At 37.1% G+C, this 14,886-nt stretch overlaps 1 protein-coding gene across 1 annotated transcript; it reads left to right on the top strand.

Moving 5' to 3' along the window:
• The first annotated feature begins 349 nt into the window (after nt 1–349).
• LOC110039113 (syntaxin-132-like) lies at nt 350–11,405 on the top strand. The gene is made up of 13 exons (XM_020744071.1): nt 350–420; nt 865–975; nt 1,130–1,186; nt 2,028–2,076; nt 2,154–2,242; nt 2,333–2,406; nt 2,503–2,545; nt 2,638–2,698; nt 2,839–2,864; nt 2,960–3,037; nt 3,114–3,194; nt 10,698–10,763; nt 11,247–11,405. Exons 1-13 carry the CDS (start codon nt 403–405, stop codon nt 11,403–11,405), a joined length of 912 nt encoding a protein of 303 aa, XP_020599730.1. The 5' UTR covers nt 350–402.
• Nucleotides 11,406–14,886: the final 3,481 nt, after the last annotated feature.

The following is a 14,886-nucleotide window of genomic DNA, read 5'->3' on the forward strand; positions in this document are numbered from 1 at the left end:
AAAGGCTAAGTTTTCCTTTAACAAATAAAAAATAAAATTACTCTTAGACTAGGCATCTCCATAACATAACATTTAAATTAACAAAGGCGCAATATAAATTTTGATTGATTTATTTATAAAATTCATATTGACTCAAAAATACGTTGTTCTCACTGGATGCTCCATACCATTGAACTAGCTCTTGCCGGCCTGCCACCCTCTTGTCTAACCTTTTATATTGCTTTTAAAATCTCTCAGCATCTTCCCTTTAGTTTCTCTTCTCTGCACCTCCCTCTCTCTCTCTCTCTCTCTCTCTCTCTCTCTCTCTCTCTCTCTCTCTCTCTCTCTCTCTCTCTCTCTCTCTCTCTATCTCTCTCTCTCTCTCTGCCTTCAATTCTTCGACCAATCTGCCTAAGAGCGACAATGAACGACCTTCTCAAGGTAAAATCCACCTTCCAATTCCTTAGGCATGTGAAATTTACTTTGATTTTTAAATTTCCTGCATGTTTTAATTTAACAGCATTGCCTTGATTATATTTTGATATTAATCTACTTGTAAAAGCCTTTTTATCTCCAAAATTAAGGTTAAAAAATGTTGATGGAACTAATTAGGGGTTCTCAGACCTGCAATTTTTACTCTCTTTGGGTTTGATTTGGTCCTGTGACTTGAATTTTCAATTATGACTGAGAAATGAGAAATTAAAATCACAACGGCTAGTTATGAAATATGATTACTTGAATATTGATTTTTGCAGCAAGCTGAAGAGACGTATTTTATGGCATTAATGGATGATATTTGAGGATTTTAGTGAAGAAAAATCATGAATGTGATAGAATAAAGATTAGCTAGCCCTTAATATTAACATTTCTCCACTTTTTTTGCAGGATTCTTCTGCAGCTTCGAAACTCAAGTCTCCAGGTGGATTAGATATCGAATTAGGAATTCCCGCGGAGAGTTTCAAGTCAGATTATGGCATGGAAGATTTTTTTAAAGAGGTACCCAAATTCAGCTCCATTCTCTTAATCAAAACGTTTAATTCAATCCAGATTATTTTTTATTCAGTATAAATTTGAAAATTACGTATTTTTAAGCCTGTTGTATAAAATTCAGAGCTGTTTAACGGTGTGCATCTTTCCTACATTGCATTAGGTGAAAGAGGTAGAGGATTTAATGGAAAAGCTCAATATAAATCTGAGGAAGCTTCAGGTATGCTCAGAACTTTCAATAATAATTTATTTCATGCTAAGGAAGATTTTCTTGAGCAAAGAGTAATTAGTCTAGTAGTCCTTCAAAATCTCCAAAATGTCTTAAAAGTGTTCGGGGCATATCCCTAAAGAACTTTTAGAACTCTTTGAACCTTTTCGAGTTCATTTGGACTTATACATTGCTCAATTAATTGTCCTAAGTTAAAGTAAGTTTCAATGAATTCATATACCCTGTGCTTGGTGAACCTTAATATTTCAATTATCCCATGAACAGGGCGCTAAGACATTCACTTGATATTTTATTTAGGAGTTATGTAAGTGGGTACCCATAGGGCAAGCTCAAGTCATTAAGGATCCTATACCTACCACTAAAGTTGAGCTTGTAGTGTTTGGAGGTGTTCATTAATCAATCGTGCTTTTCTTTTCTAAACCTCATTAAATAAGTTCAAATATCAAGCCTAGCTCACAACTAGGCCTTTCAATCCAACCCTTTGGGTAGGTTTGTAATAAAAAAAAATGTTAAATTAGAGGTATTTAATTATTATCAAAAGATCATGTTTATCATCTAATCACCAATTAAGGGCTTCAAATGAGTGAATCATTAGCTTCCTAGCTTAGGTCAACTACCTAAGTATCATCCAGTTAAATTGTCCCCCAAGTCATAACAATTTATAAAATTTCAATTTTATTCTGGTCATGAAAATGTGGTAAGTTGGTTTCTAACTCTTAACACATTATGTTTCAAACATCCGAAAGAGTTTTATTATATCAAAACCCAAGAAAATTGAGTTTGATTCTTATGGTACATAAGAACTATATGAACCATTGTTACATGATTTTAGGAAGCTAATGAGGAGACAAAATCGATCACGAAAGCTTCTGCAATGAGAGGTAGGCAGCCTAGCTTTAGCTAGCATTCATTTTTTGTTCTACATGAATTAACGGTACTGAATTTGAATTTATTCCAGCAATCAAGAAAAAAATGCAAAGAGAGATGGATGAAGTAGGAAAGATCTCACGGGCGATCAAAATTAAGTTAGAGGAAATCGATCAAGATGTAAGAATTCTTTCTAGCTGGTTAAATTTTCTTAATATTTACTGTTCCAGTACTCATTATTCCTAAAATTCTTCTCTGTTTCTTCATCAGAATTTAAGAAATCGTAAGAAACCTGGTTGTGAAAAAGGAACAGCCGTTGACCGATCAAGATTGTCCATGACAGTGTAATTTTTATATATTTATTTATTTATTTATTTTAGTTTTTTGTTTATTTTGATGACTAAGTTTGTGTAATTTATCACTATGACTTTGATGTTCAGTACCCTGAAAAAAAAGTTGAAGGATAGCGTAAATGACTTTCAGGTAATTATTTCTTTTCTCTAATCCAAGCTTTCATTCTTGGTAGAGACAAAGACTGTTTTCCTGTTTAAGACTTATTAAACTTTCATTTTCAGATTTTGAGACAAACTATACAAGATGAATACAGAGACGTAATCGAGAGAAGGGTCTTTACAGGTTAGCATGATCGCAATTATCATAGAAATTTTATTTTAAAAATTATTATGGCTAAGTGTACTTGTTTTTATTTTGAATATATATATTTATATATATATGTATAATAACATTTTTCTGTCTTCTTTTGTTAAACTGAGCAGTCACTGGGACTAAGCCAAATGAAGAGGTGAGCTCTACATAGATGGAAAACTTGTTCAGTCTTTATGCATTTATAGAAAATGTTTTCTATTCTGAGTTTATGGACTGTGAAAACCTTTTTAGATGATTGATCAACTCATTGAAACTGGTGATAGTGAGCAAATATTTCAGAAGGCTATTAATGAAATGGGGAGAGGACAGGTTTTTACTAATCTGAAATGTGAAACTGATAATCTGATTTTACAAGTTAATTATTTAAAAGTGAAAATGGTTTCAGGTGGTTGATACCTTGGAGGAGATTCAAGAAAGGCATGATGTTGTCATGGAGATCGAAAAAAAATTAATCGAGCTTCAACAGGTATCTAATCCTAAATTTCGTCTATTTTGAGTCGGCTTTACGAAGATCTGATTAGTATTAAATTTTCATTAGTTGACTTTCTTTTGGATTAATACTTCTTTCATAACTGTACATCAAAAAAATAGTAGCACGAATCACAATAAAATCTCACGAACAAAGCCTACCATGGGAGTCCCCAGACCATGTGCTCGATCGGCCAGTCCACCTTATCTTTGAGGTGGGCACCTCTAACGAATAAAAAAGAGAGAATCTCCCTTGAAGAATCCCGCTGATCAAGCCCAAGCAGACGAGCCCAACAACTCGTAATTCGTTTGAGATCGGAAAGATGGAATAGATTCCCTCAACTCCAGGACGGCTGATGCGCCATGCAGCCGCCCATCCTTGTAACCACTCAGTCATGCAATCGGCCCAACCTTGTAACCATTCGACCACACAGCCACCCGACCTAATAACCATCCGGTCGGTTGGCCACGTGACGGCCATAGACCAAACTTATGCATGGGCTAAGATACCCTCGCCGTACCTACACATTTTAGGGGTATAGTATGTAATTGTACATTGACCCATTCTTATAAAAAGGGGTCCATTCATGTTCAATACTAGGTCATTGCTCTCTCTCTCTCTCTCTCTCTTTCTCTCTCATCTAGTAATACTCTATACCTTAGGTGTGTCTCCCGGATGATTCAGATTCAATATCCTAAAGTAGTGCTCTATACCTTAGGCGTGTCTTCCGGACAAATTCAAATTCAACATCCTAAAAGGTGCGATGTGCAGTGAGTCATGTCGTCAACAAGAAGATGAGAACAACCAACCCAGAGAGAAAGGAGCAACCAATGAGTGGTAGCTAATGTGGATATTTAATGAGACGATATCGAGGAATAAATGTAGAAAGGGATACAGGAGATGAGGCCTCAGATCATGGAGCAAGTGTCGAGCCAGATACCAAAAGTTATAAAAGTCGTCGCAACCTTGATGGGGAATCAGGCCCAACAAGATCAAAGCTGACCGTAAGAGGTGAAACAAACGCAAAACGGTAGAAGGATGAACGACGGTCCTGAAGTTGTCGGTGACTCGCAGTACTATAACAGTGTAGGGTCGGCACAAGTGGAAAGGTGACCAGTACGGTGTACAGAGACGTCGCGTCATCCAGAGAACGCTTTTTCCCTCCAGATATCTGGAGCAGTGCCCCTGAAGAAATTTAAGTTGTCGGCCTTGCAGGCTTACAGAGGAAGTTCATACCACATTGACTATATATATCATCGCATTTGAGTTGTCCGTGTGCTTGCTCAAATTTCATACGCATTTAAGTGTCGTGTGTTTTTAATCACTTTGAGGTCCTTAGCCTGGACATCTATATATATCATCGCATTTGAGTTGTCCGTATGCTTGCTCAAATTTCACACGCATTTAAGTGTCGTCTGTTTTTAATCACTTTGAGGTCCTTAGCCTGGACATGGTTCCACACACTTCCCACTGGAAGCATCAAGAACTTTGCTGAGTTCAAGAGGTCATTCGTGGCACTGTTCGCCAGCTCCTGAAATCCTACCAAAAGCATTCAATCCTTATAACAGCTTAAGTAGGGTCAGCATGAAACCCTATGCACTTTCATGGCATGCTTCCAAAGGGAAATGTTGGAGGTAAAGGACCTTAAAGTCAACGCGGTCGTAGCCTCCTTGAAAAATGTCCTAAGGTCCGAGAGGTTTCTTACGACCACATTATTAACAAACCCTAAGACTTGCTCAAGCTATCGGAGAGCGCCAACAAGCACATGTTGGCTGTGGTACGTACCCCCAAGCAGAAGCCAAAATGGTGTTATGCAAAAAAGAGAGGTCACCTAGGAGGAGGACCAAGACTAACTGAGAGACGCAGACCACCCATCTGATGTCATTTCTAATACGACCAACCGTCCTAGAAGGGCTCAGAAGTAGGTGGCATAACTAGGGCGGTGGGAAGGCAGGTAATCGGTGTCTGTGATTGCTTGATTATCATGAGAGGTCGGCTTTGCGCTGCAGACACCCGTACAAAGATTATGAGGGCTTACGAGCTACTCAACCCGATGAAAAAAAATTGTGGATGCCATTCAGAAAAAGGAATAGTTTAAAAAGCCCGAGTTGTTGAGAGCCAGATGTTTTCTCTGAGACACAAGAAAGTACTGCAAGTACCATCGAGACCACGATTATGATATGGAGGAATGCAAACTCCTTTGGAATCTCATTGAAGAAATGATAAAGGTGGCGAAACTAAAGGAATTCATGGTGCAGGGACACATGGGCCGGAGATAGGGGAAAGTATTAGCACTAGAGGCCCTATCTAGGCCTCTTTTGACTAGTGTCGCCCATATCCTAGAAGGGCTCAGAAGTAGGTGGCATAACCAGTGCGGTGGGAAGACATGTAATCGGTGTCTGTGATTGCTTGATTATCACGAGAGGTCGGCTTTGCGCTGCAGACACCCGTACAAAGATTATGAGGGCTTACGAGTGTCGCCCATTTTGACTAGTGTCGCCCTATCTAGGCCTCTTTTGACTAGTGTCGCCCATTTCGCCAGAAAAGTCCCAACGGTCATTGGAGGAACAAGCGCCCCTCAGGGGAACTCATAGGAGGGAACCAAGAGGAGTGGGTCACATGACTTCGATGTTACAACTAGCTTTTCTGGAGAAATTCTCTTTTCTTTCTTTCTACGAATTCACCACCATACTCGTTGCTTAAAAAAGTATTACATAAATACTATTCCCTTATCTTGTTGGCCATTCAAAACTTCTTTTTTATCTAGTATCCTACCAAAAATAAACATGAGGTTAATGAGCATTGCACTAATAAAGATACCAAAATTTTAGGGAAATGAAGATTTCCATCCGCGACACCTTGATCACTTGATTGAGCACCAAGCAAAGATTGTCATATCATGATGCTATGATCACTCGATTTGATCCGGGAGGTGAAGTTTGTCAGTCGTGCCACCAAAATTGCTCAGCTAAGCACCAAGTGAAGACCTACAGAGCATGGCGCTAATAACGGCTTGTCTGATGAGGGAGGTGAAGATTATCAGCCATGGTGCCAAGATTGTCCGGTCTGAGCACCAAAGGAGGACCAACAGATCATGGCACCAAGATCACTCGAACTGACTTGGGAAATGAAGATTGTCAGTCGTGGCACCAAGATCGCTAAGTTGAGAACCAAGTGAAGATTGGCAGATCGTGGTGCCAAGATCACCAGGTCTGTCCTGAGAGATGAAGATTGCTAACTGTGGCACCAAGATCGCCTGACTAAGCACTAAGAGAAGACCTGGAGATTATGATGCCAAGAACTCTCAGTCATACTCGAGAGATGAGGATTGTCAGTCGTGGCGCTAAAATCGTCCAACTAAGCACCAAGTGAAGACAGGAAGATCGTGGTGCCAAGATCGTCTGGTCTGACATGAGAGTTGATGATTGTCAGTTGAGGTGCCAAGACGCCATACTAAGCACCAATCAAAGACCGACAGATCATGTCGACGAGATCACCCGGTCTGACCCAGGAGATGAAGATATCTAGTCATGGCGTTAAGATCGCCCAGTCGAGCACCAAAAAAAGACAGACAAATCATGGCACCACGATCGCCCAATCTGACTCAAGAAAAGATGATTGTCAACAATGGCGCCAAGATCGTTTGGTTGGTGCCAAGTATAAAGATAGCCGACCAATACACTAAGATGGTCCAACTAATTCAAAAAAAAAAGGAAAAAGAAAGAGATAAAGAGAGAGAGAAATAATATTAATAATGAATAAACATAATAATCCAAGGGGTTGCACCCTACTTAATAACGACAAGTGCCAAAGAAAGTAAGGCGTGAATCACTCCAACTCAAGGCTCAGGAGATAATATTTTAAATTAGTGAGGAGACTCACCCAAGCTCCAGAGAAAGCCAAACACGGCCCAAACCGTGACACGAAAGTATAAACCACAAACATATATAGAAACAAATCAAAAGGTACAAAAGAAATCTATAAATATTAGCTACACAAAATGTTTACAAAAATAACATTCAAAAGAAAATTTCAAATATCTAGAAGTCGGCTGGAAGAACCCCGTTCGTTTGCAGGGCCTAAATTGTCCCCGGACGACCCTTCGAAACTAGATAGAGAGGTAGAGAGCAACAAATTCTCGAGGATCAGACTACTTTAGATCGACCAAATCTGACCGGATGAGTCGATCAATTATTGTCAAACTCCTAAAACAAAGTTGTTCTTCTAGGAGCTTCACTTGCTTTAGAGAGCAACAAATTCTCGAGGACCAGACTACTTTAGATCAACCAAATCCGACCGGATGAGTCGATCAATTATTGTCAAACTCCCAAAACAAAGTTGTTCTTCTAGGAGCTTCACTTGCTTAGGGTGGGACAAAAACAGAGAGAACTCCTCCTTAGTTCTCATAGTCGTCATATCATTCTTTCTGATGGTGATTCTCTTCGACCAGGAATGAAAATAGTTCCAAGGCCGAGGAAATTTCTTCTGCCACCACGGTGAGCTTCTTCTCAGCCGCATCAACTTGCCTCTCCACCTCTTTTGCTAGCTTTGCTGAGATCTCAGATTGTTCCATAGGAGCGGCCCACTTCTTCTCAGCGAATTCCAAGTCCATCGATTGGAGGTGAGAAGCCTCCCATTCTTTCAGATTATAGTAGTCGGTCATCTTATATAGCTCGGATTGCTCCAACTCCCATAGGGACTTTGAGAATGCGGGCGACCCCAGATGGCCTCTAAAAGCACTGAGGGGTAAAATCCATAGCATCAGAGACATCCCAAAGCTCAGCTGACATCTGACTTGACACTTCCAGAAATAGAATCGAGTCTATAGGAACCAACCCAAGGGAAGTTAGTCCCATTCCTCTTCCAAAATGAGACACCAAAAAATAAGTTCTGACTCCCTAAACGTCAGTAGAAGAGGAAACAAAGACTGCACATCTCCAATCTCGGACTTGGTGCCCTAGCTTAGCAAATTGGAATCTACCAGTTGTTCCAAATTGGGCACAACCATTCAACTCCATGCAAAATGAAACTAGGTGACTGAATGCGTCGACAAAACATGGGACATTGTGTCATCGACAAAAAAATGACGTAGGTCATAATTGCCACCACTGAATTCGGTTTAACTTGAGCAGGAATTAGCCCATACCGATTAATAATTGATCGGAGTTTTGTGACACAAGGGCAGCCACAACCCACATTTAAATTGGTCACAGCACATCACTAATTCACTATGTACCTTTCGGTCACTCTTTCATCAAGATGGGCGGTATGCAGCTTAATAGAAGGGTGAAAAACAAAAGATTCCTTAATAGAGGCCACATCTGATGATGATAGAACTGATCATTTGGTTGCGACCACCTAGCCCAAAATCTAAGGGGTCCTCTTTGGAGACATGTGGATGATGGGAGTAAATCAGAGAGCCAAAAAGGTAAAAACCAGATGACATGCTCAAAAGTCCCTCAATCCCATTTATAGAAAGAGGACGGAATACGAGAAGCCTCATGTAGAGACCGATGAAGACATCTTTTCAAATGCAAACAACTAAAATTACAAAAATAAACATTTTATTTTTCCCTAAAAGAATGATTACATAAGGATTTAGTCTGAAAGGAAATATTTCACCAGTTGACCCTCGGTCGCCATGGTAAATACTAAACCTCTCCTAACAAGCCACCTAAATAATGTTTGGCCACTGAGCTTAAATTTTGGTCAACATCAGAACTGACCTTCAAAGCAAATGCGTCCTCTTGGAGCTAAAAAATCTAATGGTGAAGAGCGACCAATTTTCCACTCATCTCCCCTAGTCCGGCTTTTAAATCCCCGTTTTGACATGTCAAGATCATCTCTATTTCCACCAGATGGTATGTTAGTTAGGGCTCTAAGGGACAACCAACGAAACTCAAGGGTCTCATCCCAAATCATGTTAGGTCTAGCCAGATGACTAACCATATCCTCTTCACTGTCAACCAATTCTCTAGGAAATAGTACTGCTCGTATGATTGAACCACCAGCACTGGCTAAAAAGTGTTTGTCCAAGGGTTTGCATCTATGAAAAATCATCGGTAAACAACAAACTCTTGTAAAAAGGAGAGGGTAAAGGGAACATATGACATTTTACGCAGGACCTAGTTCACTTTGGACCATGTTGCTTTGCCCGCGCCACGAAACAGAAAGCCATCTGCAGGCTCTATCTTGCCAGATAAGGGGCTACACTGCCAGCCCCCTGAGTATTTAGCAGGGGGGAATGCTCAATGCAGTCGACTGCATCTGGGCTTCTAAGGGAGCCCTCACCAACGAATTGACCGCATAAGCCTCCTGCTCAGCACCAACCTTGGGTGAATTCCTTTCTGGTTCACCCGAGCTAAATCTGACAACACCTCCACCCTCACATCTTCAACCTGTCTCAACCTCTTGAATAGTTTTCTCATCAATGATTTTCCCTCTGGATGACATGATCTGACTCTAAGAGCGGGTAGGATCATGGTTTTATCACCAGGTTTCAGTATGGAGTTAGATTCCTTCTCCATAATGAAGCTACTAACAACAAGCGGAGATCCAAACAATGAACAAATTTACAACATTGAAGTTGTCCTATATATGGCGATCGTTGACATAGAAGAAGTCCGGGAAGTGTATTTATGATGTCAATAGATAAATATCGCTATGAGATTTATCTTATTCTTATAAAACTCCTTATCTTTATTAGCAAATTAAGGAACTTCATACATAAAAAAGATACCAACACGAATAACGAAGAAATCTCACTAACACAGCCTACCATGGGAGCCCCCGAACCATGTGATTTATCACCCAGTTCATCTTATCGTAGAGGCGGGGCGCCACTAACAGATTAAAAAGAGAGAATCTACCTTGAAGAATTCCGCTGATCAAGCCCGAGTAGATGAACCCGATGCCTCTGAATTTGTATGAGGTCGAAAAGAGGGAAGGGATTCCCTCAACTCTAGGACGGCTGATGGAGACTTTTAGCAAATAGACATCCGACCATGCAGCCGCCCGACTTTGTAACCTCTTGGCCATGCAGCTCCCTGGCCTCGTAGCCATTCAGTCCAATGGTCTCTGACCGACCACGTCCACGGACTCCATAGGCCGAACTTATATACGGACTAAGACACCCCCGCCATACCAACACATTTTAGGGGTACAATATGTATTGTACATTGATCCATTCTTATTAGTACCTCTCTCTCTCTCTCTCTCTCTCTCTCTCTCTCTATCTTTTTTCTAATAGCACTCTATACCTTAGGCATGTCTCCCGAACAGATTCAGAATGAACAATAACCTTAATTAAAATAAATGCCTATCTCACTTAACCTTTAAAATAAATAAATTTCTGTTCTTTTCATTGTTGGATTTGCATTTGGTATTTATTGTTATAATGTCATCATCAACCCTTGTTAGGTTATAATGTAATGTAATGTGTGAGATCATAGTTTTTGTCCCCAAAACTATGCTAATTTTATGGAATCTTTTTTGTTTTAGATATTTACAGACATGGCACTTCTGGTTGAATCACAAGGAGAGCTGTTAGATAATATTGAAAACCAGGTTTGCCACTAAATCTTTCCTAGATTGAGTTAAAAAAAGTAACAAAATGCATTACATATCAACCCAAAACTTCTATCTAAACTTTCATATTAACTTATATAATGCATTATTCTCATGATTATATCAAAACATATGTATGAAATACTTCTTTCCTAGATTGAGTTTAAAAAAGGTAACAAAATGCATTACATATCAACACAAAACTTTTATCTAAACTTTCATATTAACTTATATAATACATTGTTCTCATGATTATATCAAAACATATGTATGAAATACGCTCTTTCAGTTGAAAAAAATAAATATTAGAGGTATTTATGTGACATTAAGGTTTATTTGTGAGATCAAGGATTTGAGTGTTACATAAATAAAATTAAAATTTTGCTATCAGATATGCAAATATAGAATAAGTATATGGTATGTATGCAAATGCCTCTAAATTATATTGTTAAACGTTTCTTAAGATTTTATTTTCTGTTTCAGGTAGCGAATGCAGTTAACCACGTACAAAGTGGAACAGAAGCTCTCCAAATCGCAAAAACCCTGCAGAAGAAATCAAGAAAATGCATGATGATAGCTATCATCCTACTTCTAGTTATTGCAGCCATTATTGTTCTCACAATTGTTAAACCTTGGAAATGAAAAAAAAAAAAAAGGATTTTCTATTGACAATTATGATTTAATCCTCTTGATGTGATATGAACTTTTTGTTCATATTTCTAACCCTTGTTTAGTATGAAAATGTTCTTAGAGCATCAAATTTGTCATATCAATAGAATAATAAATTAATTATTTTTATTTTTTTATAATATTATTTGGGTTCGAACTTGTGCCACATGAGTCAGAGGCATTTTTAATTAACATGTTATGTGATGTAATATTTGTACACAATTGGAGCTTAGAGTATGAGGTGATTTTGCGCAAACATTACATCTTTTCAGATGCATGGCTTAAAGATGATGCTGAAAATATGTTGTTATACATAGGCAGATAGAATGAGATTTTTTTTTTATTTATATATTGTTAAGGGAAAGTAATCTTTCTACAGGCTGGACATCTTTTCAGATGCATGGCTTAAATATGATGCTGAAAATATGTTGATATACTTAGGCAGATACAATGAGATTTTTTTTAATTTAAATATTGTTAAGGGAAAGTAATCTTTCTACAGGCTGGTAAATACTACAAGCATGATTATGCTATTGTTTTATTTCAATAATTCATTTTGTTTTTGGATTGTTGCAATTCCATCAATATTTTTTGACCCCCTCAATTCTAATGAAATCAATGCTAGTTCTTCAAAATAACTTGGATGAAGGGTTATTATACCAATTTTATTTCAATAATTCATTATGTTTTTGGATTGTTGCAATTCCATCAATACTTTTTAACCCCCTCAATTCTAATGAAATCTTCAAAATAACTTGGATGAAGGGTTATTATACCATGCAATTAAAATGCTAATAAAATAGGATCTCAATCACTTAAGAGAGGCATGTTTAATATTTATAATTAGCAAGATACTTTTATAATCATCTATGGGCTCTGAAAATTTATTGCCCTAATCTCTCTAAAAAAATGAATGACAAGGGAATTTACTGAAACATTTTTGGTCAAAATTTATTTTTGAAGATAACTAAAATCATAGATAAGACACTACTTAGATATTTCACCCTCACTTAGACATTTGGGTCAAAATTTATCACTATGAGCTTAAAAGCATATTGTTGGGGAATGATGTCACCACACGATCAAGATCTTATGGTCACATCTTCTCATGTATTCGTAGACCTTAGTTAGCTCAGAGCTTTATCAGGTTAATTTTTTATAATGAAGATTGTAATGTTGATAGGATACAATCCAAACGTTTTGCACTCATTTTGTGATGACTTTTATTTAACCAGGTTTCTTATAGGTGCAAGCCCCTATGGTTAAATTTCCCTCCTAATAAGGCTAGTCATTTAGAGTTGAATATGTAACATATAATAGTAGCCAACCCAGAGTTTAAATTATTAAATTTAGCACATTGAGCTTAAAGTGGATGGTGGAGGAAATGATGATGAATTCGATCATGATCTCATCATTCCGTCATTCCTGACTGTTTTGGTTCCTGATCTACTTAGTCAAAAGAGATAGTTGACCTACTGATTGAAGAATCATTGTCTCCAATATGAGTTGTGTCATCCAATAAATCTATGTAGATCTGGAATAAATGTTTGTCCATGGAGAAAATTTTAAGTCATCATTGGCTAACAGAAGACTTTATGTTAATCAATTATACCCTTATGATTCATATCTCAATGGATAGAAAGCTATTAGGGAACATATAGGTTGTGATTGTGACCGTAATATAATAGCGTCTTTTGGTGGTAACAACTCGGTTAGAGAGCTATGATTATAACTGTTACTATTTGTAGAGCCTTTAGGCCAAACCATACAGACAGAAGACTCGAGCTACATACTTACCGGAGTGAATTTTCATTGAATGTGAATACAGTGATACACTTGAAGTGACACTCGCTCTTTGTGAGTTGAAGTCAATAAAAATTTTGTTCCCCAAAATAAACAATTAAAAAGGGTGGACAAGATTTGCTTTAAATTCTTAAGTGATCTAATTGTAAAATAATGTTTTAGTTTAATTTTTTTGTAAATATAAATTTAAAAGGAGACACTCCGGTTGAAATTTTCAGTCAATGATGCCATCATGAAGGATTTAATATTTAAAACTTTAATGTTTAAGATTCATTTGAATCTTGTTAGTCTAAAATCCTTAAAAAATAGTTCCTATGAACTCATGTTCTTACAAGGAGGAGGATTTCACAAGGTGATTTGGGCTTGCAAATCTTATTTGAACATTATTAAAAATTAGTAAACTCATGAAGTTTAGACCTTATGAGGAGGAGGATCATGATGTTTGGGTAAGACTTACAAGCCTTTCCTATAGACAAGGTCATTTGATTAATTGATTTAAGAAAAAAAGATATTAATTAGAGTGAATACCATATCCAAACCAACACAACATTTTTAGACTATTTAATTTTAAATACTTAGTTCATTTCAACAGAGCACATGCGGGTGTATAGTTTTTACTCTAATAGTAGTATAACACGTCATTTAATTTATTCAAAGATTACAATCAAATATTTTATAACATGCTTGTACATATCTTAATGCACTGCATCAACCATGGGAATATTTCTTAAAATATGAAGGTTGTCTTAAAAATTTTTGATGCTTTAACTGATAGTTCTTACTTCCCATTAGAATGCATGCACATAAATTGACAACCTTTTGCACGACTACTTGAAAAAATAGCAACACATTTGCACAAATCTTAAAATATTGCCTCTGGACTAAACATTGACTTAAAGCTCATGAAATCATTAAAAAACTTGAAAGGTTTATGTGCTAAGTTTATAATAATGATGTACATGAATCACATTGACCGCTTCAAAAGAACACCATTTGTGTGCTTCTTAGTTTTAATTGCAAATCCGGTGGTGGGTTTGGAATGTTAAGCCTTTATTTTAGCTTTGAAAATCAAATTTATTAAATATGGCCCCAATTACATATTTAATTCATTTTTCCAAGTTCAAACTCTAGGAGCTTTTGTAAAAAGCCTAAATTTTGGATTGATTTTTAATTCCTAAGAGCCTAAGTTAAAAACCCAAATTTAGATTATTTAAGTCCTAAAGGTATAAACTTTAAAGTTCAAATCTAAATTATTTTCAAAATCCTTAGAGCCTAAATTTTAAAAGTTCAAATTCAATTTTTTTTATGCTCAAATAATTCACATTTAAGTTACTATATAAGTTCAAATAATCCAAAAAAAACATTTAGTTATTTGCAAGTCCCAGTCACTCAAAATTTTGTCAAACTCTTAGCGTCAACCACCCTTTTTAGTGGGCATGGATAGAATGTCAACCTTCACAACTCACTGATAGGTGTGGTGAGATACCAAGGCTTAGAGAAAAAAAATGTATTTCAACACATAGTTGGTGAGGTTTTTTTATCGTGCATCTAAAATAGATATCAAAAGAAATCTAGCTAAATAATTAGAGATGGCATTTCAAGATAACATTCAACCTCGAGAGATAAAAATATTACCTTATAATAATCAAAT

The sequence above is a fragment of the Phalaenopsis equestris genome, unplaced genomic scaffold, assembly GCF_001263595.1.
Source record: "Phalaenopsis equestris unplaced genomic scaffold, ASM126359v1 Scaffold235290, whole genome shotgun sequence".
Classification (NCBI taxonomy): Eukaryota; Viridiplantae; Streptophyta; class Magnoliopsida; order Asparagales; family Orchidaceae; genus Phalaenopsis; species Phalaenopsis equestris.

Excerpts from the sequence above, each read along its gene's own strand:
- LOC110039113 (XM_020744071.1), top strand. Across the intron at positions 2,546-2,637 it reads ATAGCGTAAATGACTTTCAG|ATTTTGAGACAAACTATACA; the intron begins GTAATTATTTCT and ends TTTCATTTTCAG. Across the intron at positions 3,038-3,113 it reads ATGAAATGGGGAGAGGACAG|GTGGTTGATACCTTGGAGGA; the intron begins GTTTTTACTAAT and ends AAATGGTTTCAG.